Genomic DNA, 26,935 nt, shown 5'->3' with positions numbered 1-26,935 from the left:
CATCGCCTTTGCCTTTGTATATACTGATGATCAAATGTTGTTCTAAATGTTAGTTGCAGGGGTATTTTACTTGACACAAACCTTGTCTATTGGTAAAATTTGCAGAAAATGAGTGAGTTGTGTTTAAATTCACTTTTAGCAAAGTACTTCCCATATCACAGATCTTACCATGTGGGGCATAAAACTCAGTTTTGTTTAATGCCTCACTCAGCAATATTCCAGCTATATGACAGTGATCTGTAAATAATCGAGTCTGGACCATACAATCGAGTGATGATATTGAGAAGAACTATCCACGATGTCGGGTCTAATGACATCCAGTCACCGAGCCTAACCATCCAATCCATTTGGTCGCCTGTTACAACCAGCATAGGTTTCTGGGATCCATTAAACCCTATGGGACTCAAACTCAGGTCTTCAAGTTGACAATGCTGGCTACCCACCTCCGGACATAATTCGTTTGTTTATTTGTTGTTTAACAAGCACTCAGCAATATTCCAGCTATATGACCTCGATCTGTAAATAATCGAGTCTGGACCAGATATCCAGTCATTGACATCATGAGCATCGATCCATGCAATTGGGATACGATGACATGCATCAACCAAGTCAGCAAGCCTGACCACCTGATCCTGTTAGTCGCCTCTTACGACAAGCATAGTCACCTTTTACAGCAAGCATGGGTTGCTGCAGACCTATTCTACCCGGGATATTCACGGGTCCCTCCCGAAATAAAAAGTAGGGTTTGTGAAGTGGGTAAGGAGAGGATACAACACTGATGATAATGATTATCATAGCAGCCTAAACACCAAGTGGTATCTGAAGCTATCAAAGCATTATATACATACAGTACACACTATGGCTGGGACGAGTCCAAATTTACTACCCGGGTACCCACCTCCCTATTACCCCACCCTACCCAGGTACCTACTGTAGGTCTCCGGAGATGTCTCAAAATGTCCGATTGAGAACATTATAGCATTGCCCTGGCAAAACGTTTTTAGATACATGTATTAAACAATCTGGTCATTCATACACTGAAGTTGACTTAAGTTATATCTTTATTCAACCAGTCAGAAAGAAATGTGAACATTAGTGACTTGTAGTGTCACCATAGCGTTCTAGATAATTTTTGTCATTAAACAATATATCATGTGACTAATAGAGTTCTAGATAATTTTTGTCATTAAACAATATATCACGTGACTAACCATGGGTCCGGGTAGTCCTGTGGATACCCGGGTCCTCCTCTGTACCCACCCGACCCGAGTACCCGAGTTACCCGTCCCAGCCCTAGTACACACACTGCAAGGTGTGGCTGTGAGATATTGTAACGGTTATAGTACATCTAACATTGACAGACATGAAGTGTAAACTGTTTCCTGACCAGGAGATGGGATTCTAGGGCCATGGAATGTGTGAGCATGTAAGGTCGATTGTACTTAATGAATAGTGCTGACTCATCAAATTGTAATAAGTGTCTTTAATTTCCCATCATGGATCAATCATATCTGTCTCCCTGACCAACTGACAAGTGCGACAAGCAATTCATACTTGTTAACCCAACCAGTCAGACATTGGGAGAGCTGCTCGGGAAAACTCAGAGCTTCTCGAGAACTAGAGGTCAAATCAGGACATTGTAGTGGGTTTTTTTTCAGCTCACAATACCAGAGAGTGAGTGAATGTTGTTTCATAGTGCAGCTATGTCATGGAGTGAGTGAATGAGTCAGTTTGGTTTTTCGCCACTTTTAGCAATATTCCATCAATATCATCGCAGTGGACACCAGAAATGGGCTTCACACATTGTACCCATGTTGGGAATTAAACCAGGGTCCTCGGTGTGATGAGCGAGAGCTTTAACCACTACGCTACCCTGACCGCCCCAGCTATGTCATGGAGGATTGTATATAATTGAGGCTTGGTCAGACAAACCAGTGGTCTTCAGCAACCCATGCCTGCCGTAACAGGCAACTGTGCTTGTCGTAAGTGGCGACTAACAGGATCGGGTCGTCAGGCTTGCTGACTTGGTTGATGCATGTCATCGCATCCCAATCGTGTGAATCGATGGTCATGCTTTCAATCACTGGATTGTCTGGTCCAAACTCGATTATTTATAGACCACCGTCCTATAGCTGGAATAATGCTGAGTTCGACGTTAAACAACAAACAAACAAAGATGTTAGGGAAAAACCTGAGGACAAACAATATTTATCCAGTATTTTTTGGAACAGATTATTTCTTTTGCAAAACAATTCCTGCCCCATCTCCAAGATATAAGAATAGTTAGCTGCTAAAACAACTGATTGACTACTCCAAATATTCGATTATTCAAAAGCAGCCATGTTATAGCTGTAATACTGCAGACTAGACAGTTACATTCACATCATGCAAGCAAGTCATCTCATTTCAATTCAAGAACGTCTTGGAATAACTAAATAACAAGCTATCATCATCAAGTTATTCAGAGCTTTTCGATACCAAAGGGTAAACATGAATTTTCAACATGGTTTCAAAGGAACATGAAAATCTATCATCTGTGCAATGTTACATCATAGGAATCCTCTTCATCATCTCTTCCTCATCATCTGTAATAGTGGCATCCAGTGATCAGAGCCTGTGTGAACAGCCTGCTGCATCACTACCATGTCTCAGACGGACTTCAGATGTAATTACGGTCCGTCGACTGTACGCAGCAACCCTCATCTGCAGCTGTATTATTGCATTAGAGGCTGCCGGCTTCTCGAACTGACTTGCACACACTGTCAAGCAAGGCATCTGGTTCGCTGTGAGATTCCTTAATTGTTGCTATAGTTTCTGCTTGTGAGCTATGGATGGGAGAATATTGGCAATAATATCAGAAGAAAAATATTATATGAGCAGCCATGCTTTGAAGATGAATTGAAACAAAGCAATTTCATTTGTTGTTTGATACAAAGTTATCTTGTTTACAATCCTGTGGGGATTTTGGATGAGAATAGGACCTTTGTATTTACGTCATGATTGTTGCTAGGGCAAATAAAATAGGATTGTTGGTCAGGGTCTGTGATTATGCTACTGTGTGTCCAGACAAAAATAACAGCACCAAAGAGCATTATTTCCCATTTCAACTCATCAGAACGGGTAGGGAGGTCAGATTTGGGGTTATTATTCCTTCACTTTTGTTTTCTTTGAAAACTACCAGTTTCAAACCTGTTTTCAAATAACGATAAGGTGTGGGCATTTTGAAGATGGTGACTGGTTTAGTTGAATGCAACCAATACATGCTAGTTGTAGAAAATACGGAAAAGCAAGAAAAATGAGAAAAAAGTTTAGGGTCGGAGGCTTGAGATAAGAGAAACATGCACATGTTTTGAGGAAGTACTTGTGTGCAACATGGGGTTAATGAGTGAGTTGGTTTGGGGTTTGAACAGTTCATCAGGTTATTGTGGCAGGAAAGCCCAAGGTGAAGCAGGTCACTGACATTTGACACTGGTGAAACCCACCAACATTGGAATTGCATTGAGAAACTAAGGATGCTCAATTCAGGAAGCAACGGGTTACAGAACCACATAGACTTGCACAAGTCTCTAAGGCAATAATTATTAGTTTAAATCATAAGTTCTAGATTATGTAAATAATAAGAACAAGTTGTCCTGTAAGAGACTGGAGTCCTTAGTACTGTCCACATATCTGGACTTGAACATTAGGAGGATAGAATTACTACACATCCATGGACTTATCTTTCAGTACAGCCTTGGAGCAAGGCTAAGAACCACAGAACTCTCAGAATTACAAGGAGCTTCAAGATGTGACTATATCATTGATGTTGAGTAGAGAATGTTATGGAATTGTGGGTTTTGACTGAGATCAAGTTTGTTTGTTGTATAATGCTGCACTTCGCAATATTCCAGGTATATGATGGCGGTCTGTAAATAATCAAGTCTAGACCAGACAATCCAGTGATTGGCATCATGAGCTTCGATCTAAACAATTGGAATACGATGACATGCATCAACCAAGTCAGCGAGTCTCACCACCCGATCACGTTAGTCACCTCTTACGACAAGCATAGTCGTCTTTTCCAACAAGCATGGGTTGTTGAAGACCTATTCTACCCTGGATCTTCACGGGTCCTAAGATCAAGTACGGCCTGTTGTAAATTTCAGACCAATGGTTTCATTCAGATGCTGAGCAACACGCCTGGCTACAAATATGTTGACACAAAGTCCCCATACCCGGCAGCTATCATGCTTAACCTTCCACAGAATGAGTCTCGGTACACACAACAAAGCCAAACTGCCCAGTCAGCTGGTTTAATAGCTACCTAGCTGACCCTACAGCTTGAACACTATTGTAGAACACACCTCACCAGGTATAGGCCCTGGGGGTACAGGAGACATAGAGCCTGGTTTCCATGGCAAAAGCACATCTTGTATGTAAACAATCTGACTCCTTCCCCAAGGGTTTATTCAGCTGTCTTGGTATGTTTACAATGAATATACACCACTCAGGGAATCAGTTATCAATCCCCAATTAATCCCTGTGGAGATAACATTCCAATATCAAATAATCCTTAAATCCAAAACTCAAATATTTGATCATGACTAAACAACACCACAGAAATCATTTATCAGCCTAAGATAATACTTTTGTACATAAAAATTCCAATGTATAAAATCCACAACTAAAATATTTTGATCATGAACATACTCTGAAATATCATTGCTCAACTTCAAATAATACCTTCGTTGGGAAAATTTCCAAAATCAAATATTCCTAAACAGAGGTATATGAGCTCTGTCCTAAACAAAAATATTTATTTTAAATTTAACCTGGGATCGGGTGGTCAGGCTCATTGACTTGGTTAATGCATGTCATCGTATTCCTATTGCGTGGATCGATGCTGATTAATCACTGGATTGCCTGGTCCAGTCTCGATCATTTACAGACCGTTGTCATATAGCTGAAATATTGCTGAGTTCAGTGTTAAACAAAACAAACAAACAAACGAAAAAGGGGTATTAATGCCAGTTCCTTAACTGGTTGTGCAAAGATAGATTATTCCAAGGGGACTGCTGTTGAAAAGTACTGTCACCAAATGTCCTGGATGCCATCACGATGACCATGTTTTGATTGAAAGAGACCGCCTCTGTGGTCTTGTGGTAGAGCGACCGCCCGGAGAGCGGAAGGTCCGGGGTTTGTTCTCTGGCAGCGTCATACAAAGAGACGTTAAAAGATGGTACTTGTTGTTACTATACCCTGTCTGGCGCTCGGCATTAAGGGTCTAAAACAAGGACTGGTCGGCTCGGAGTCAGTATACTGTGTCTGAGTGGGATATTCATGTTAAACTGCGACATGGTATCTCAGTGAGCTAGCACTATAAATCGGCATCAGTCCGGACTAGTACAAGCAGCCACACACACACACACATTCACGTGCATGCACGTCGCTATATAAATGCAATAATCTTGGACGCGACATTAAACCCAATTTCACCTCACCTCACCTTTGACTGAAAGATTATAATATTCTGGATTAACAAGGATGTAAAATAAAATGCAAGAATCATTATATTTGTGGGTGATCTCTATGATCAGATCAAACATATAGGGCATTTTCAAACTTCAAGTCAAACCACCCATCATTTTCTGTTACAGTATTCGACATAATAAGCGCCCACGGCGATATTTGCTAATATATTGGCTAGTGAACAATCCGAATTAGCATCCCTTCTGATTGATCAATGTACACTTATTTATTCGTGTATAATACACACCCTTGATTATGGGCAATTAACTTCTGGAAAATATATCTGTCGTGCATAATACGCACAAACTTTTTTTTGGTATCATTTCAGGCTGTCAGCATAAACAACGAAATTTACGATCTTTCAACTCTGTTTTCTTTCTCACAAAAATTATATTCTAATAAGAGCCCCCTATTTCTAATTTTGAGAGCGCCCTGGACGCTTATTACATCGAATACAGTAAAATCAGTGAAACATACACAATAGACTCTTGACGATATTCAGGGCCAGTATCTAGGCCTGTCCCTTGTGCATGTTATCCTGTCTCATCAGTGTGTTTAACCATGCATGTCCAACACTGCTGTCCACCAAGTTTACACAACACAAGCTGTGACTGTAAACAACAGCCACATTAATCAGCCAAACCATCAGAAACCTCACACCCATGTTCTCAATCCCAGACAGGAAATTAGTTTTATCTCATTCTATATCCACATTGACAGAAGCCCAGGTAGGTTCCTATCCCTCACAATGGCAGTCAATGGGTGACAAGTACAAGACCCCCTACATCACTATAATAGCTGGATCGTGTAATCAATATCAACTCTATATGATAATGTCCTGCAAAATGCCAAAAGTAAGTAGCCGTTTCATGCTGTTGCCAATTATACATTGATTGTTCTATGCATTTGACAAGATGTCTAAGCAAGGGAGGTTACTGTGCACCATTACCCATTACTGTCAAGGAGTGAGTGAGTGAGTATGGTTTTACGCCGCTTTTAGCAATATTCCAGCAATATCACGGCAGGGGACACCAGAAATGGGCTTTACACGTTGTACCCATGTCGGGAATCAAACCCGGGTCTTTGGCATGACGAGCAAACGCTTTAACCACTAGGCTACCCGACCGCCCCTTCTGTCAAGAAAATGGAAAGTCGAAACATAGCAAAATCAAACATTTACTGTCAACTACATGTCATAACAAAATTGATGACTTATTTTTTGTTTGGTGTTGTAAAACTATTGTGACTTTTTGCTTGAAAGAAAATGATTAAAAAGTTCATCTTTGAATTCTGATATGTTGAAGCATCCAAAAAGAAATGAAATGATTTTTGATATCATTATTATCATACAAAGGATAATTGTTGACCATTATTGTTTACTGAACATATTTGTAACTATGTAATAATGATCACGTTACCATTATCAGATAGGTATAACCCCAGACAGATCCTATCTGTGACATACTGTTTGTAATACTTGACATTTTATACTGATCCTCGGATACACACCAGTGCCCACATACCACACCTAACCAGTGCCAGTCTATGCAACAGTATATGCTACAGTAATCGGATCCTTTACTGTTTTATTGAACCTGCTGTTTTTGTGGACCTCCCCTGATTCTTACCTGCCAATAAAACAGTTCACAAATCATAAAACAACACCACTACAAGGCTCTTAAAGTTCAGGGAATGACAATCTGTCAAGAGTTACCTCCCTTTAGACTAACATCTAGTCTCTGAAAAGTACACGCATGTTCTTCAGAAAAAACAGTTGTTAAATTATTGTTATAAAATATAATATAAGGGCCCTGGAGACTTTCTTCATTTTCAGATACTGCAGTAATCTAGACTTGCCAAACATTATGGACTTGCATGGGCTGTATTGGATATATTTGTTTCAGGGTCTGTATGACCGACTAATAATCATATTACCATGAAATATATGAATCTTGGCAAACAACTTTCTACATCAGACTTCAGGGACTTACTTAAGAAAATTCTGATTTATACATATTCCATTTTTGATAATTTGAGACGGGTTCAGGACACTTCCAAAACAAATTAGTTCCAGGTAGATGGAACTCTATTACAGTTAACTCTTTGCTTTGAGTCAAAAGCATTGAAGCCTTCCATCAAAGTTTATATAGGAATACTTCTGTTTACAAGAGGTCCAAAGACGTAACTAATTCCAGAGTTATGAGGTGTTGGAATGTTGATGGAGGTCCATGAATTTTGCTACTAGGCCGATAAGAGTTACCTCCCTTGTTTTATGATTTCAGGCTAAACTTGAAGGAACTTCAGCACGTCTCTTGGGACTTAAGTACCCAATTTCTGATAACGTCAGCTTATGGATAAACATTTCCCCACATCCTTCTTGCTTTGAACAGCAGCAAATACAATTAACTATTAAATAACCTGTTTATCAGACAAGATCGACTAGCCAGGCAATGCATGCTTATGGGTTGATATGACATAGACCTATATTGGAAATGTACTGTGAATCCAAGCTTGTGTTTGATTGGTTAATAACAAAACAGTCATTCAACGAAACCTCAGAACAGAAAGCAATTTTAAAGGTTATTCACAAGCAACAGAGTTACTTCAGCATATGTGTAAATCCCACGCTTAAAAACTAGTGTTCATATTTCTTCAACACCGACTAACTGAGCAGTAAATAACAGTGAAACTGAATCACTGAAATCAACAAAGAAGAGACACGTAATACACAAATACATTATTGAACCCTGATAACTTTTTATGCAATTAATACTTGCTACCAGCAATTACAAATACACGCCAGCAAGCAGAGCTACTTCATTATGAAGAGACACACGATACAGAGAAGAAACACTGTACATGTATACATCACTACATGTTCCTAAAAATAAATCTGCAATTAGAGTGGTCTCCCCTTAATTACGTTCTCAATAACGGACTCAAGTCTTGCTGAAGCCGACACAGTCCTGAGTACTCAAATACTCGATGAAACCTGATGAGCACAGGAAGTGTACACTTGTGGATTGATTTCATCTTTCATTTTCTTTTGATTTCCATTCTTTTTCTTTCAGTTGTGTCAGTGTTCGAAATACCTGCCTTCCCGACCGTCCGAGACGGGTTGATTTCAACTGGGGCTGCCAGATTTTCAAATCCCCCTGCCCGACGGTCGGGTTATATTTCATATGTAAAAATATTCTAAATATTTCCCGATGATAAGCATTATTTACATGATGTATTCTAGCATATGAAATACAAATCTGACCTAAAAAGTGTTTGCTATTTCTTTTCTTGCATTTCTTCATGTTCAATGAAGTCGATTTAAAGTTTTAATTAAATTATCCTGAGAAACATATGATTATAGTGGGCAGGCAGGTTTTGGTCAGGGCTGGCAAGTATTTCAGCTAGCCAGTCCTGTGGTCTGGCTGAAAATTTTGGGAGTTTCATACCCTGGTTGTGTGGATTACGAAAATTTGCGTTTTATATAAAAGAACATCTGTCTAAATATTGTGGAAGGAACCAACCATTTGATATTCCAAGGGAGATTAGATTGATGAAAGAGATATAATTTAATAATATAGGGGGAAATCCCAGCTCCCCTACTACATATGTTTATATAAGGACATGGCTCCATTATGACAGGCTCCGCCATCATGCATGATAGCGGAGCTTCAAATTAAGACAAGAGATATTATTGGATGAAATGGTCGCGGATGTGGAGGTACTGTTGGACTACGGCAATGGGCTTAACCCCTGTTAAGCAACCCCAACTGCAGCAACCGTTGCCAAGCAACCCATGTTGCTTACCGATGCAGCATCCGATGCCCCGCAACTACCGTTGCCAAGCAACCCATGTTGCTTACCAATGCAGCGCCTGCTGCCCTGCAACTACCGTTGCCAAGCAACCCATGTTGCTATGCAGCTATCGCTGCCAGGCAAGTACCATTGCCAAACCATGAGCGAGGGCAACTATTGTTGCCAAGCTGACCATCCGCTGTAAAGCGGACACTAAGCCATCTGCTGTAAAGCAGAATGGATAAATTGGTTCCTGCTGTAAAGCGGGTAACCCTATCCTAAATAATTTATAATTTGGGATGTATCCCAAGACGCCAAATGTAACTTGTAATGCAGTCCACCAGCACCCCGCCACAAGCACCAAGGTGCTTCCCCACAAATACTACATATATTTATTGGTCGGTGCTAAGTGTTTTGTTCAAGAGTTGCACAGCACATGATGTACAGATGAGTAGTCAGAACATTCAAATAGAAACAAAATTGCCACCTACCTCCTCCCTGTTGGTTCTCCGTAATCCCTTGAGATGGTGCTGCTTTGGGATCCTGTGCTTGGACGAACACTTTGGTTGTGACCACATGAGTTATTCCAGTTTTGCTGACTGGGGTCTGCTGTTTGGATGTTGCTGTCTGCCGAGAAGATGTTGTCGTCTGCTGGGTGGATGTTGCCGTCTGCTGCATGGATGTTGCCATCTGCCGAGTAGATGCTGTGGTCTGCTGAGTGAATGTTGCCGTCTGCTCTCTAGTCTTGTCCGTCTGCTGTGTGGACTGTGCCGTGACAACTGGTTTGGATTTCAACACATGTTCATTGACTTCAATTCTTGTTGTTTCCATGTCACTGTCCTTCCTACGAGACACTATCTCCTGCATTAGGGCATCTTTACCAGGAAACATATTATACTCAACTTTATTTGACTTGACAGAATTGTTCGCAACAGCTTTGCTTCCATTAGTTTTGACATTTACTGTTGTTCTGGGTTGTTGGTTTTCCTTTGGGGTACTATTCCAAGTCTTACCATTCAAAGTAACTTTATTTGTAGATGAATTGACATCATTAGCCTGAGTTACCTCCCTTGCACTACTCGCAACCGTAATGACCCTCGGTATGGAGTTGGTTCTAGGTCGGGGGGATGCCATATCTATAGTGGACAAGTTGTCAGTGGATTTGTACTTCGGAGACGGATCAAACTTTAGAACAGTTGACACAACATGTCTCCCAGATGACGTCTGCTCGCTTCGTGTTCCATTCATAACAGCATCATTGTTCTGTTTAGAAGAAAACACTAACCCATCAGAGACAGGCCTCTCAATCCTCATTGACTCGCTCGATCTAAGTTTCACCAATCTTGGCTTGTTACTCTTAGCCACATTAGAATCAATGGATTTCTCGGACACACTGAAATTCTTAGCCAACATTCGGACACTGGGCAATATCTGCAAAGCTTCTTTCTCCCCATTAGACCCATTAGTCACCGGCGCCAAGTTATTCTGAATATTGTCCTGCATGATAAGCTTCTGTATACCATTGCTAGTCGGTTTATTAATTGCATTAACCATATGCACCTGACCTTTAACCCTGTCAGCAGGAACACGTGCACCAGCGGGAGGTCGGGTTGTCAAGACGCCATTGGCGATGACGGGAGTGTAGGGTTTTGACGTGTTTGGGTTTTGGTTAATAAGAGCACTACTTCCGGCTTTTATGATTCGGGTTGCAGGTGGGTCTGGATCGGGTTGGGGTGGAATATACATAGATTTGCTGCGCTGAACGGAGGTGGAGGATTTGGTAGGTGAGGGTTGGTCCCCTTTTGCGGAATTTCGTCTCCTGAGCTGGACCGGACCCTGTTTTCCTTGCTGTAAGTTTTGCTGTTAGGCAAAAAGCAGGACACTAGTTACAAGACATTGCACATGGAGCATCAATGATATTGTTTGACATTATTCACCAATATCTTTGCAGAAGCATGGCATATACATTCACAATCAAATAAGGCTCTCAGTTCATATGCAGGTATATCTAAAGCTTGATATATCACTTTATTAATAAATATGTTTCCTACACGAAGAAAGGTGAGCTACGGTACCTTCAGCATTATGCAGTAAAGTCAGTACTCTCTGTGATTTTCAAAACATTTCTAAACATAATTTCCATAAATCCTTGATTAATCCAAACATTTTTTTTTAAATCGGTAGTTTTGAAAGTAGTGAGCATGGCATGCCCTAATTTACAAACAACAGCACACTGGACATCATATGTTCTTTTTGGTGAGTTATACTTCCCAAATGATCAATTTTTCAAGGTCTTTGCTTATTCAGATTAATGGAATAAATAAAAAAAAATCAATATCAATCACAAAGACAAAGAACAACAACTCTTTTGCCACCCTGGGCAATAAAATCACATGGTGTTACTGACAAACCAACACAAGTAAACGGTTGATTCTGGAACAGTCTCATTAAAATCAGATCTTCATGCTTGCTACTTCTACATACAGATCTGAGGATATCCCATTTCAGGTCACGTCAGAACGACCTTTCATCTGACAAATCAGAGCGTCGCTTACGAGATCACGAAAGTGAAAGTCTGAATGTTTTCTAATCATGCTACCTCAAAAAGGTTAACAGGAGGCATTCCAAATGACAGTTACGGGCTGGGTGACTGATTCTGTCAAAATCATTGTCATTCTTGTCAAAAGTCATTCTGACATGTTTGTTGTTTAATGCCGTACACAGCAATATTTCAGCTATATAATGGCGATCTGTAAATAATCGAGTCTGGACCAGACAGTCCAGTGGGTTCCATCTTGAGCATCGATCCACTCATTTGGGATATGATGACATGCATCAACCAAGTCAGCGAGTCTTACCACCCGACCCCGTTAATCACCTTTTACGACAAGTATAGTTGCTTTTTCCAGCAAGCATGGGTTGCTGAAGACCTATTCTACCCCGCATCTTCACGGGTCCATTCTGACATGACCTGTAATGGGATGTCCTCCGATATTTGTCTTGCCGAAGTGACCACTAACATCGGATCATAATTAGATTGATTCTGGAATTAAGCACTTTCTGGTTTAATTTGAATGCTTATTGATTTCCTCTTTAAGTCAAACAGGACAAAGCATAACACAAGGACCGCACAGGACACAAGGACCGCACAGGACTCAAGGACACAAGGACACAAGGACTAAGCAGGCGCAGGAGGAATTTTGGCCACACTTTTCTTATTTGTTGGTTAACAGATTCAACTGACCGGACCAAAAGCTACAAAAAGAAAAATTAGAAAAATTTGTTTCAAGTTGTCATTTTTTCTGGACTGAAAAAATAACATGACAACAACAGAAATCTGACAAAAAGATTGTTTAACTGTTTAACTTCTTTGATCAAAAGTTATCAAATGTATTGTACATGGTTTCTGGCCAATGAAAATAATTAATAAAACCAAATGTTCTCTGACAAGTTAATACATATACATGTTAATGTAAAATAATCAATGGTTCACATTTTACACATAGCATTGAAAAAGACCTGTTCACCAATAGTATGTTTTAGACACTGTTAGTAAAAATATGCATACTACTGTTTTTCTAGTACCTTAAATATATTCAGTGTTAAGATAAAGATCTTGCATACAAAACAATAAAAAACATAAAGTTTAACAAAAAACATGAAATGTTGAATAATTTTAAACATTTACATTTTTATGCAGCCATAAGCCATTAAACATGTAACACATGCTTAATAAAAGTTACAATAAGTCCAAACATAAAGTTAGTGTTAGGGAAGTAGTATTCATTAGCCTCCAGTACCATGCGGACCCACCATGCTGGTGAACAATGGAATCAGGAGGCAGCTAAGTTAGGTACAGAGAAGTCAACAAGATGTGAACAGGCCAGTGAGTGAGTGAATAGGGTTTGATTTAACTTGACCATTATTGCAGGCAAACCAATGCTAGTGACCAACAACGAAGGGCTTTATAAATTGTTTACGCAGCACAGCAATATTACAGCTGTATGACAGCATTCTGTACATAATCAAGTCTTGATCAGAGATAGACCAGAGCATCTATCTAAGCAATTGTGATACGATGACATCCATCGTTACGACAAGCAAAGTCGCCTCTTATGGCAAGCAAAGTCGCCTCTTATGGCAAGCATGGGTTCCTGAAGACCGGTTGGTTGGTTGGTTGGATGGTTTGTTGTTTTACACCGCACTCAGCAATATTCCAGCCATATGACGGCAGTGTGTAAATAATCGAGTCTGGACCAGACAATCCAATGATTAATGTCATAAGCATCGATCCACGCAATTGAGATCGATGACATGCATCAATCAAGTCAGCGAGTCTGACCACCCGATCCTGTTAGTCGCATTTTACGACAAGCATAGTCACCTTTTACGGCAAGCATGGGTTGCTGAAGACCTATTCTACCCCGGAATCTTCACAGGTCCCTGAAGCCCGGATCTTCATGAGTCTTATATATTGTACCTATATGGGTATCTAATACAGGCATGACAAGCAATGCATCAACCTTTGAGCTACCCTCATGTACAGTGACAGCTGAGGTGTCAGTTACATTTTCAGTGACAGTCAGAAAAATCTTAACCAAAACTGCATCGACAGCCAACCGAAATTAATACGCCTGGAGCAGGTATCTACCCATATTGTCAATATACAATGTCACTTATTGAACTAAGGTGAGTGAGTGAGTTTGGTTTAACGCCGCTTTTAACAGTTTCCAGTTATATCACGGCGTGTCAGCTTTATGTGGGAGCAAAGCCCTAAGTGAGGCAGGTGTCAGACGTTTACCACTTTGGTGAAACCCACGAGCACGGGTATGGTGCTAACAAACCTAGAAACATAATCGGGGCGAATCGGGTTTTGAACCCACAATCATAGGTTTCTGGCGTGCCCAAGGGACGCAACTCTTCATAGCGAATCGCGGCCCCTTAGACAACTGGGCCACTCGTGCCCCCTATTGAACTAAGGCCTTTGCTAGACAGTGAATAGGAACAGTGGGAAAGTCTGACAGGTTTGAAGTCTCTGGACTAATGGTAGCATTTCTGATTGGTCAATCCTGTTGTTTGATTGACAGGAAGTGATAGCCTAATCGCTCATTGCATCTACGTTTCTTCGTTTAACGCCACACTCAGCAATATTCAAGCTATATGATGGTGGTCCGTAAATAATTGAGTCTGGACCAGACAATCCAGTGATCAACATCATGAGCATCGATCTACGCACTTGGGATATGATGACATGCACCAAACAAGTCAGGAAGCCTGACCTCCCGATTGCATTATTCGCCCCTTCTGACATGCATGGGTTGCTGAAAATCAAATCTAACCCAGATCTTCACAGGGGGTGTACCCATGTATGGAATCCAGGTCCATATGGTTTGTTTTAAGCACCAGACTATCCAAACAACTGATCTACAGTCCAACCACTGTCCACGAACAGCTGCCATTGTGGACATCTGATCCACACATGGCCAATCGGGGTATGAATGAGATAGTACAGACATTCAGTTCACAACTGTGGACAAAACACATCCCCATGTCCACATACAGAGTGCAGTATCCAGTCCTACTAATATTTTGAAATGAAATAAACACATAGAGAATCACAGCTAAAGGGGGATATTAATAATGTAAACCCCATACTACATCAGACCAATACCAATTTTGAGGAAATTCCAACAAATTATAACAATAATATTTTAGAAAAGTCTGCATGACTTCTGTGTCATGACAAGAAACTCAGAAACATGAAACTCAGAAACCGAAATGTTGATCATGCATATATATTTTCATGCTCAAAGATTAAGTCAACAGTATCTCTCAGCAGAAGTTTGAGTGAGTGAGTATGGTTTTGTGCCGCTTTTAGCAATATTCCAGCAATATCACGGCAGGGGACACCAGAAATGGGCTTCCCACATTGTACCCATATGGGGAATCGAACCTGGGTCTTAGGCATGACAAGCGAACGCTTTAACCACTAGGCTACCCCACCGCCTAGCAGAAGTTTGACATGAGAAAGAAAGTGGAGCCATGTTGGGGGAGAGAATACCACCTTGCACGGAATCATTTCGAGATCGCAAAATCCTTTTCTTCTGATGGGATAATGAATTGTATCTGACATAATCGTTATTCATACCACATTAAACAACAAGACAAATAAAGGCATTCTCATTAATATTAACCAGACAAGAGAGAAACATCTTTTCATTCATCATATATCCAGATAGGTAATATTAAACGTGATCTATCTCAGTGAAGGTGTGAATCATTATTGTGAAAATAACCAGGTTATAAACGTTCTTTTTTTTAATAATTTGTTCTTTGTTGTCATTGAAGGAATGACAAAATTAACATTTTGTAAAATTTCATCTTTGATGGTTCAAACAGAGATTTGAACTCTGGAACTGTGATAAACTTATCTCCTTGAAACATTCGCCCCAAGTGTGTTCAGAGTTATCTGCCCATGCATATATTCCAGCAAGCTCCTTCCCAGCACATGACACCTTCGTTACACTCTCGGTAACATCGCTGCCACCAGTGTGGGCATGGTCATAACAAGAATCTTGAAATTTGCCCTCTAACCCAAAAAGTAGTAACGTTTATACTTTTGTTTATGTCTTTGAGAATGCCATCATAGTTAATTTTGAAAAGGTTTACGACTGACCATGTTTTCCAGATGAATTAACTTTGTTGTTTGTATAATCAGATTGGTACGAGGTTGCAGACAAACGGAAAATCAACTAACTTCCCCCTACATTCTTACTATATCAGTAACATGATAGTTTTAATGAAACAGAAATTCAAACTGACCAACAAAGAAAGTAATTTAGCAGTGGTAAGTGTATTCGGCATCACGACAGTCATGCTTGTTTCTAAACATAACGGTCCGTCGGTTGCGAGTTCAACTCCAAGCATGGTTGTGGACCACCTATCACAGTGGGGAGTTTTGACTGGTGGCAGCGATAGTAAAGAGAGCTCCACAAACGGGCTATCGCTGTGAGGAGCTTGATATTCCAGGTAAGAAAATAATGACATCAAAGGTGAAAATGACACACAAAAAAGACGTTTTTTACCTCATATAACCCCAGTATATATTTTTTTATATTAATTATCAGTGACAACTAAAGTCTGTGCATGACTGTGACCAATTCAAGCAGGCCCATAGTCAAGATGGTGGTGGGATAATTTTGTACAGTGAAACTATTCCCTCTTATTTATGAAAAATGTGATTTTAAATAATTCTGGAGAGTTGTTTGATTCCCAAGTATACAGAAGAGTTGTGATGTAAAATGCCAGACAATCACATGCAGAGGCGGCCATTCCAACAGTTTGAATCCTACCTTTGTGACTCGCATCTGTTTCATGGAGATATATGGAGGATATAATCACCAAGAAAACGTTAAACAATAGCTTCTGTCATGCTTGAAGAATCACTATTCTATGTAGCTTTATACCACACAGATATTGACGAAAATTATTTAATTCTTTTTTTTTTTTAATTTAAAAGCAAAATTGGACATGTAGAAAATGTAAAAATATTAATAAATCATATGTTACATTATTGAGGAAAACTTTAAAGGTTTGACACTTGTTGATTTATTAGTCTTGTGCAGTAAGAATAAATTCAACATGAAATATATTTTCAAAAGTTACTATATCTTTAGGACATGTTAATTAATGTGGAAGATTTTTAAAATAAAGAGACACACTGAATTAGTTTAAAATGAAAACAAATATTAGAAAGTGTAATTGAACAAGAATAAGAGGATCAACAAAATGTTGGATGAATACCTGTGCAAAACATTTCATGCTTCTGTTCATGAGCAGCGTGAGCCTCGTCTGTGACGTCACCATCTCCCTGGAGATGGACTTGTACTGGGAGGAGTTCCGGCTCTTCATGCTCTGGAGCTCCGCGTTCAGGGAGTTAAAGTTCTCCTGCTCTCTCGCCATCTCCTTCTGCAGCCCCGAGATGCTCTCCATCAGCGTCTGCGGAGACAATGGCTTTGGTGAGTCGCGTTTAACGCTGTTTTACGGTATTTCAGTTACCGTATTTCCCCCATATTAAGCACCCTTTCATCTATTTTCTGTGCACCCAGGGTGCTTATTATTGTGAATATGTTCGATCATGTCAGATTAATCATGGAGCAAAGCTCAAAGGGATGAAGGTTGTAGCCGTTTACCCCCGCTGTGTAAATCAAGGAGCATTGACTTGATGCCAGCTTACCCAGGATACTAATAGGGATTGTCAGATTCAAGATTGTGACATGTATACATATATTAGTTCCTTCACTTTTGAGAACCCCCCTCCACCCCTTCATTAAACAAACCCATAATCAGATAATTTCCTCATACCCTCTCCTGGGTCACTGGAATCCATCTTCGCTCAGAGTTATAGTTACGGTCCGTCAATAAATAGCAGCTCTAATCTGACTCTCACTAAATGTTTGAACTGATCCCTATGGGATATAATTCTGCACATTAGTGAGTGAGTGAGTGAGTTGGGTTTAACACCATTTTTAACAGTATTCCAGTTATATCACGGCGTGTCAGCTTAATGTGGGAAGCCCGAAGTGATGCAGGTCTCAGACTTTTACCACTTCGGGGTAACCCATGAGCACGGGTATGGTGCTGACAAACCTAGAAACATAATCGGGGCGAACCGGGATTCAAACCCACAATCATAGGTTTCTGGCGTGCCCAAGGGACGCAACTCTGCACATTAAGATGTGGTCTCACAGCCCATGTAGTCCATGGCCTCTGCTTTGTCATCTGAACTTTCCACGAAAGCTATAGAAAGTAGAAACTGTCATCTCAAAACCTCATGAGTGAGTGAATATTGTTTTACACTGCTTTAATCAGCATTTCATCAACATTGTGCCACATGCAGAAATGGTCTTATATACATTACATTGTACCCATAGGTGGCATCAAACCTGGGGTTGAGGGAGGACAGGCAAACACATCAGCTATTGTGCTACTACTAACTTTTCATAGAGAAGGTGGAGAGAGTGAGGGAATGAGTATGGTTTTACGCCGCTTTTAGCAATATTCCAGCAATATCACAGCGGGGGACACCAGAAATTGGCTTCACACTTTGTACCCATGTCGGGAATCAAACCCGGGTCATTCGGCATGAGGAGCAAACGCTTAAACCACTAGGCTACCCGACTGCCCCGAAGGTGGAGAGAAGAACTGGATAATGATGATGATTTTGAAAAAGAAACATACTGGCAGTGTTAAGTTTATTCTTACAATTTATTCAGATATCGGTACTGACATTGTACAAGTGGGACACTTTTGAAACTTGATAATTATGAATTTTATGTGTGGAACACGAGATCAACAATTTATTCCCCTTATGGCAACCTCAATTTATCAAGATGAAAAATCAGTTATGCTTTATTTCAAATATGCCTTCAAGATCAGAAATGTACAGAAGTGAAACGTGTGATTCACTTGTAAAATTATCCTGTAGTGTATTGTATCCACTTCATGTATTTGGGCCTATGGCCTGTCATACAATAAACATTTGAACTTTGAACCCTAACCAATTGACCACAAAACTTAACTCTGATGAATGGGAGCTCTAACCACCAAACAACTTTACCTAGTTTTACTTTCAGTTGTAAACAAGAGATGAACAAATGGAGTTGTCTCCCTTACTCTATGAACTTTCAAGCACGATCACTAGCATATCAGTTTGGAGAGCAAAGCCATTTGTCTCCTTAATAATCAGCAGATGTGAACTATGTCTACATGTTATCATAAATAGGCTAATATCAGGATCTCTTCCATAAGTTGATAGCATTTCCATTCATTCAGACAGATTGTCATATGCTGAGACATTACCGTGAGCGCGTAACACTGGGAATATCATGTCAACAAATCCATAATGAAGTACGCAATTTAATCTTGTAATTACATTGTCTGGTTATCAGTGTTCATTGTATATCTGGACTTTTGTTTGGAATCAATATTATTAATTCTATTCAAATTTCATTTAATATTGTTTACATAAATTTCGGCCAAATTGTGTGTGAAGTGATTGGTAGATCACACAACTCACCGTTATTTACAGCAACCATGGTCAGATTTCTGCTATTGATGCCTTGGAACAAACTTTAATTGACAGAGAAGGGATACATTTTTCGTAATTGCCATACTTTGACTCGTTAAGAGTCATATTTGTTGTAGTTTGACTATTATATGTCAACATAAAGTTTTTACAATTGCGAGCTAGTGAGCAATACATGAAATACAATTTAAATAGAAAATTAACATGCCTAGTAATGTTTAACTCAAATTTCAATTTTGTACTGACCAAGTTTGTTGTCACCCATTTCTTGATACCTGAATTCGCTGAAGTGATACCATGTAATTTTTTTCTGTGCATTATACTCAGAAAATCCTTTTTTCAAAACACTAAATACTCATTCAATAAATATGCACAGATGCACGCTCCGGGTATTTGGCAAGTGCGTAACATTAAACACATGATAAAAATAGCTATTTCAAATCCCCCCTTATAGCCAAAATGGATAGAATTATCATCAAACCGCCCGCATGTTACAAGAAATGAGTGGGCCACTGTAACTTGATCATGCCCTCATATTGCTTGACAACGGGCCGTTATCACCCCCATTGTTAGGTGACGTCACGTTCAATATTGACGTCATCTGGTTTGTTCTTGACGTTTCCATATTTGTAAAAGTGGGTCAGTGACATTCGTGTTGATTGCAGTAAATGTTTCAAAACCTATATTGTTATTTCTTTTTATTTGATAACAAATTCCATCCATTTGAGCTACAATAACGGTAACCCTTTTTTTCAGGGCATTATCATTTGCAGAAGCCCTCCGTCGTCGGGCAGTTAATGGAAGACCTCGGGCTTCTGCAAATGATAATGCCCTGAAAAATAGCGTTACCCTTATAATATACTGAGCAGTAAAAGATGATATTGTGATATGTATCATGGAAATGCCGTGCTCCCTTACAAAAAGTGTGCTCACACCATCGACCACAGGTTTGTGTGATCCAGCTGTTCCTGGCTGTGAGTGAGTGATGACACACTGCTATACCCATACTTCAGTTATAACACATGGTGTCAACTGTTTTTTAGGGGGAGGGAGGAAGGGAGGAAGGGAGGGAGTGTTATTTATTTGTAAAAACAATAACAATGTTGTACTGTTTTGATAAAAAGACACATTAATTTCTTTGCAACTAAATGATCCAATATCGTGGCAAAAGATCAGTGACACCAACATCAGCAATCGATTGTCTGTATGATCATGGATAAAAACACAAATAGTCTTTTTGTGTGAGGCAGCAAACACGAATAAAAAAACCCGTATAGCTCCCTTGTAAAATATTTACTTAATTGTCAAAGGTTTTTATGTGTATTTTCACATTCACGTCTGTGTTTTTCTAAGTGGCAGCTACTCTAAGACCCCAGCAAGTGGCGAGAATGTTGACCTGGCATAGTCGACAATTCTGCAACAAAGGTCCGCCACAACTCCTACATTTGCTTAGTCCGAACACGTCAAATAAAGAATGTTGACAGGCGGTGACCCACGAGTGGCAGACAGGGGGAGCCGAAGACGGAAAACACTGGACGAGAACATACGGAAACTATGCGACAACTTGTCTACGACCATGAACCTATTTATCACGTCTCCATAACTAAAGAATTACACGTGTCTAAGGCCAGATATCCAACAAGGTTACCAGATCTCACCTCAAGACATTTAACGCTCCAAACGCAAAAGAAAATTAAGAAAAAGTATTTGCTCGTTTTGGCCCCTTACAGTGTATCCCCGTTTGTCCAGGCCTTGTTTATCAGGAAACCTGGATTTCCAATGACTACTGATAAAGTCAACAAACATTAATTTACGTGACATAGTGTGCTGCTTCAGTGAGCCTCACCATCCAAACAATCTTTATAAGTACCGTATTCAACATAATAAGCGCCCACGGCGATAATTGCTCATATATTGGCTAGTGAACAATCCCAATTAGCACCCTTCCGACTGATCAATGTACACAAGACTTATTTATTCGCGTATTATACGCACTCGTGTGTTATATGCACCCTTAATTACAGGCAATTAAATTCTGGAAAAATATATCTGTCGTATATAAACATTTCAGGCTGTCAGCATAAACCACAAAATTTATCTTTCAACTTTATTTTTCCACCAAAATAATATTCTAATAAGATCCCTCTATTTCTAATTTTGAGAGCATCCTGGGCGCTTATTACGTCGAATACGGTACCCCCTACTAACACTGACAACTTACATGACAGTCCATATTTTCTTGTGGATTTTACAGACTTCTTACAGAAAACAGCCTTGCCTTGTAACAATTACCAAAAATGTTTAGTTCCATCAAGGTTTGAGCTAAGTTTGTTAACTATCATATTGTCTTGGGCTCTTTGTCAATGTTTACTCTTATTACAGTGAATATGGTAACTGTTCAAGATTTCTTGATATTGACATTTGTTAATATGGACGTTTTCACTAAGAACATGCAGAATGCTACTGTCTGTTAAAATCTTTTGACTATTTCTACATTTCTCAACTTGATAAATGTGCAGACAATAATAGCAATGAGATTCTTTGCCTGTATCATGGTGAGTTTGCAGGAGATGTAAGACACATCAGAAAAAGACATACTATGTGAACCTTCTGAATGATATTAAGAATTGATACCAGAACAGCAATAAACTGCTAAAGAAAATTAATTGGAAGTGAAAACAGTTTTAAATCTTTGAACATCTTGAAAATATCATGCTGAAACTTATCCTTAATTCAAAGAAAAGAGCAAATCCCCAAACTCAAAACAGCAAGTCTCAAAGTGTCTCCTACACCCATGGTGCTATAATGTGGGCTTCAAGTTCATCTTTGCCCATAAAATCTTTGAGCACACAACACCTCAAAGAAAACTTTGTAACAATAGACAATTCCTTGCAAGTAGCCTAAAATAACGTGTGAAATGACACTGATCTTAGTCAAGCAAACAAAACAACAAAATGAATATCACTAACACTACACAAGTTTTCCCTTGGCTCTAAATGTAAAAGCAAACACTGAAAATTGTTACAATAAATACTTCCAAGTTATCCTACGGTGTCAATTGTTTCCTCAAACACGAAACCATCTCCACCCGATAGATCAAAGCAGACTCATGTGTCACCTGTAGCAACAATCTGACGTCTACAAATTATTTGCATTCAAATCTGGAAATCGACATACTCCGTCTCACCTTCCATACACCTCTTACATCATTTCGAAGGAGGTTTATTTCCATTGTCAGATTGTGAAACAGGTAAACGTGAAACCATTCTTGGCATTAGAAGGCATATTTATACTAATCGTATCTTGCCAAAAATGTCATGTAACTCAGCCCCAGTTTGCTGTGGAATTGTGGGTAAATATGTAATCGGCCTGCCAAGCAGTTGTCCCAGTATATTTTTTCGGCCCAAAAGTAAAATGTTTAATCCAAATATAAACACAAGCATTGTTTTGTTGAGACACCATTCGCACAAATATCCTGCCCACCTCCCCTCTTGAGTAATTCCTACATATCGCAGACTTAGACTAATCTAGGTATCAACTCCACCCTTCTCCATACAGGGCTGGCAGGTACTTCTTTATAAACAAACAGAAACATTTCACCCTACATACATGTCGTAATATTCTGGGCGCTCTCAAAATTAGAAATAGGGGGCTCTTATTAGAATATTATTTTTGTGAAAAAAAAAACAGAATTGAAAGATCGTAAATTTCTTGGTTTATGCTGACAGCCTGAAATGTTTATATACGACAGATATATTTTTCCAGAATTTAATTGCCCATACTTAAGGGTGCACATAACACACAAGTGCATATTATACACGAAAAAATAAGTCCACTGCAGATCGGTAAGAAATTTTCTTACTTAAAATTTGTTTACTCATTTTTTTGGCAATTTATTTTTTTTAACCAGCAACTATATATTTTGGGATCAAATCTGTAAGTGGAAATAAGCCATAGATACAAGATAAAACAGAACTATCTGATGTTATATGGGTGAGTTAGGTTTAACACCACTGTGAAAAGTGTTTCAGTTAGATTACAGCATGCCAGTTTACATTGGATACTGGGGATCTTCCCCGCCCCAGAATCCCACGGGAGACAAGTATTGGATACTGGGGATCTTCCCTGCCCAGGGATCCCACGGGAGACAAGTATTGGATACTGGGGATCTTCCCTGCCCAAGAATCCCACGGGAGACAAGTATTAGATACTGGGGATCTTCCCTGCCCAAGAATCCCACGGGAGACAAGCATTGGATACTGGGGATCTTCCCTGCCCAAGAATCCCACGGGAGACAAGTATTGGATACTGGGGATCTTCCCTGCCCAAGAATCCCATGGGAGACAAGTATTGGATACTGGGGATCTTCCCTGCCCAAGAAATCCCATGGGAGACAAGCATGGGGAACTGATCTTCCCTGCCCAAGAATCCCACGGGAGACAAGCATTGGATTCTGGGGATCTTCCAAAGGCAAAGAATCCCACGGGAGACAAGTATTGGATACTTGGGATCTTCCCTGCCCAAGAATCCCACAGGAGACAAGTATTGAATACTAGGGATCTTCCCTGCTAAAAAATTCCACTGGAGACAAGTTTGAGGTTCTGGGGATCTCTTTGGCTCCACAATCCCACAGGAGACGAGCATGGGGTAGGGGCTACCTTCCCTGCCCCTTCACTGTGACAAAATGACTGTAATCCAGATGCTACAAAAGTCTGTGTCACCCATACTGTCATAAAGAGTCTGGGGCGCCAAGACATTCAACAACCCCGCCAACTGTACCTGATGCGGACAACGAAAGCAATCCCCATCCCAATACAATCCATCTGTTTATTACGCTATGCATTGATTTAACACCTCATAAACCAGGAGAATCACCTGATGTTAACAGCTCCAAGGCTGACAGTACTGAGATGATGCAACACCTTTTTTTCAATAAGTCTATAAATTTGTGTGGACTCTACGAAGTTACAATCCGATACAAGGGAGCACTGCATGAATGTACAATGATTCCACTGTGGATGTTCGGCCATCTGTTGTGACTGTATTCACACCTAAGGCAATCACCCAGCTTATTCAATAGGCCTGCTATATACATATTCACCAGATAATATACACCGCCTTCGCTAGACCTTGAAGTTGATCGTCTGACAGATACATCAGGGGTGGTACGTGTTTGCCGAAGGGATACTCTTTTAATACCTGATATAGCACATTTTGATGAAAGGAGGGATTTCAGATAGCGTCTTAGGTTAGACTGGGGCTCCTTATGTATATAAATATGTCGACAAAGCTTCCACTTTGTGATTTTAAGAATTTGCAATAAAACTAATTCAGTTACAATTTTGTTCTTGCTTGGTTGTTTGTTGTTTAATGCTGCACTCTGCAATATTCCACCTATAAGATGTAAATAACTGAGTCTGGACCAGATAATTCAGTGATTGATATTGTGAGCAGTGATACACACCATCGGGGTAAACTGATACGCAGTAACAAATGTTACTGACTCTGACCGCCTGATCCATTTGAGCGCCTGTAACCAGAGTTTGAAATAATTTTAAAACCCAACAAGACAGAGGGGGATGTGACCCATACATGTTGCCTGCCCATCTTCACAGGTACCTGCCTGCATTCAGACATTATAAATATTGAAAAGTTGCGACAAATTAGAGACAAAATCTTGTCTTGATTCAGTTTAAATAATGAAAGGGGGCACGGGTGGCCCAGTCGTCTAAGGCGCTGCGATTCGCTGTGCAGAGTTGCGTCCCTTGGGCATGCCAGAAACCTATGATTGTGGGTTCGAATCCCGGTTCGCCCCGATTATGTTTCTAGGTTTGTCAGCACCATACCCGTGCTTGTGGGTTTCACCGAAGTGGTAAACGTCTAAAACCTGCATCACTTCGGGCTTTCCTCCCACATTAAGCTGACACGCCGCAATATGACTGGAATAATGTTAAAAGCGGCGTTAAACCAAACTCACTCACTCACTTAAATAATGCAAACAATTACTTGAGAATCTATGAGGAGTTATAATAAAACTGAATACGTAGTAGTCTTAAATGTATGTGCCAGACAGTCGGGCAGGTGGAGGAAAATTTCATGCAGCCCGACAGAAAAGTTACCAGCCACGGCCGGCGGGCAAACAGTTATTTCAGACACTGCCTGTAACTACCAGCAGAGGTCGCTGGGGAGCAGTTCTAGCCAGGCCTCAAAGTTTAAATTTCTACCAAGTAGCCATATGGCTATAAGTAGTTTTTTTCCGGGTAGCCAGTGTTAAAATCAACAAGCCAAGCCAATATTGTAGGTAGGCAAAAGCATTTGAAATGATCTTTTATCAAATAACTATTACATCTACAAGTCATAGCACTAGTCTTGGAATTGTATATTAGTGGAAACTGTACTTGAGTTCTATTTTTGTGACTCGAACAATGATGCAATTTATGTTACAGGGTAACATAGGTATATCCTTGCTCATCCAATATACTATCAACTAAAATAAAATACTAATTGCTTTAATAAATTATGTATTTCGGTTCATTGTTGACTTCAGGAGGAATTATTTGCAAGTACAATTAGTAGCAGACATGTTTATTTTCTGTCTACATATGTGAAGCAACAGAAATTAGTCACAACATGATATTTTTCAAGGTAGTCATTTGGCTACCTCAGAATTTTAGACAGTAGACAAATTGAAATTTAGGTCGCATTGGCGACCATTTTAGTCGTAACTTTAAGGCCTGCAAACCTTGATTCCCTATAGGATAATTTCATTACAAAATTTGATTTGATTTTAAATAGAATTGTCATTTGCAGTTGTTGGTGGTTGGTGTGTACAAACACAATCATTAGCAACAATGCGTATCTTTGTGCATATACTCCATCCACAGTGTTAATATATAACGTAAACGCCAGAGAAAAGTCAGTCTCGATCATCTAAAACATGATAGTAATGTTAGAAGTGTGTGTGATAAATCTGAACATACATCACTACCATTAAACATATGATCACAGACACTGCAACCAAATACCTCACTTTACTACAAATTGATTCAATATAACCATTAGCGTGGTAGTAAAATCACACATCTGTTACAGCAATGTGACAGCAATCTTTGTTCAGATGGACCCAGAAAACTGACATCAAGCCTTTCATATGCTGCATATCATATTACCAGCCTGGATGTATTCCTACATGTGGATTAATAATGGAGTGATAGAACACAAATAAATCCACTGCATCATTTTTTTATGACATAATAAATTAATAAGCTACACCTAAGTTTAAAAGACATTTTGCTTTGGAGTTACACATTATTCAAAAATTTAATATCCTTCAGTTCAAGATACAAACAGAACTCTACTGTTCAATGGTGAAAGTAGTCCATTGGCTGAACAGACCTATGCACAGGTGTGTGTGTGTCGGGATTACTCACTGTACACAGCGCCCTCTGGTGTCTGAATATTGTTAGTGTCATAGAGTCAATGCAACAACGGAACTAATTCAGTCAAAAACTATTAATAATTTATTTATACTAAAATACAAAAATCACT

At 39.7% G+C, this 26,935-nt stretch overlaps 1 protein-coding gene across 3 annotated transcripts in view; it reads right to left on the bottom strand.

The window, feature by feature from the left end:
- LOC124133131 overlaps positions 1 to 26,935 on the bottom strand; it is a 124,055-nt gene that overhangs the window by 63,440 nt on the left and 33,680 nt on the right. For 2 of the 3 annotated variants that reach the window (XM_048388671.1, XM_048388673.1), the window contains exons 3-5: positions 17,104 to 17,298; positions 16,653 to 16,667; positions 9,792 to 11,160 (exon numbers count right to left, since the gene is read on the bottom strand). In XM_048388671.1, coding sequence (XP_048244628.1) covers positions 9,792 to 11,160; positions 16,653 to 16,667; positions 17,104 to 17,298 — 1,579 coding nt within the window. The remainder of the gene's footprint in view (positions 1 to 9,791; positions 11,161 to 16,652; positions 16,668 to 17,103; positions 17,299 to 26,935) is intronic. The other variant, XM_048388672.1, reaches the window with a different exon arrangement.

This window comes from Haliotis rufescens, unplaced genomic scaffold (assembly GCF_023055435.1).
Source record: "Haliotis rufescens isolate VD_foot unplaced genomic scaffold, xgHalRufe1.0.p SCAF_76, whole genome shotgun sequence".
Lineage (NCBI taxonomy): Eukaryota > Metazoa > Mollusca > Gastropoda > Lepetellida > Haliotidae > Haliotis > Haliotis rufescens.
This window is presented reverse-complemented; position numbering and strand designations above follow the sequence as displayed.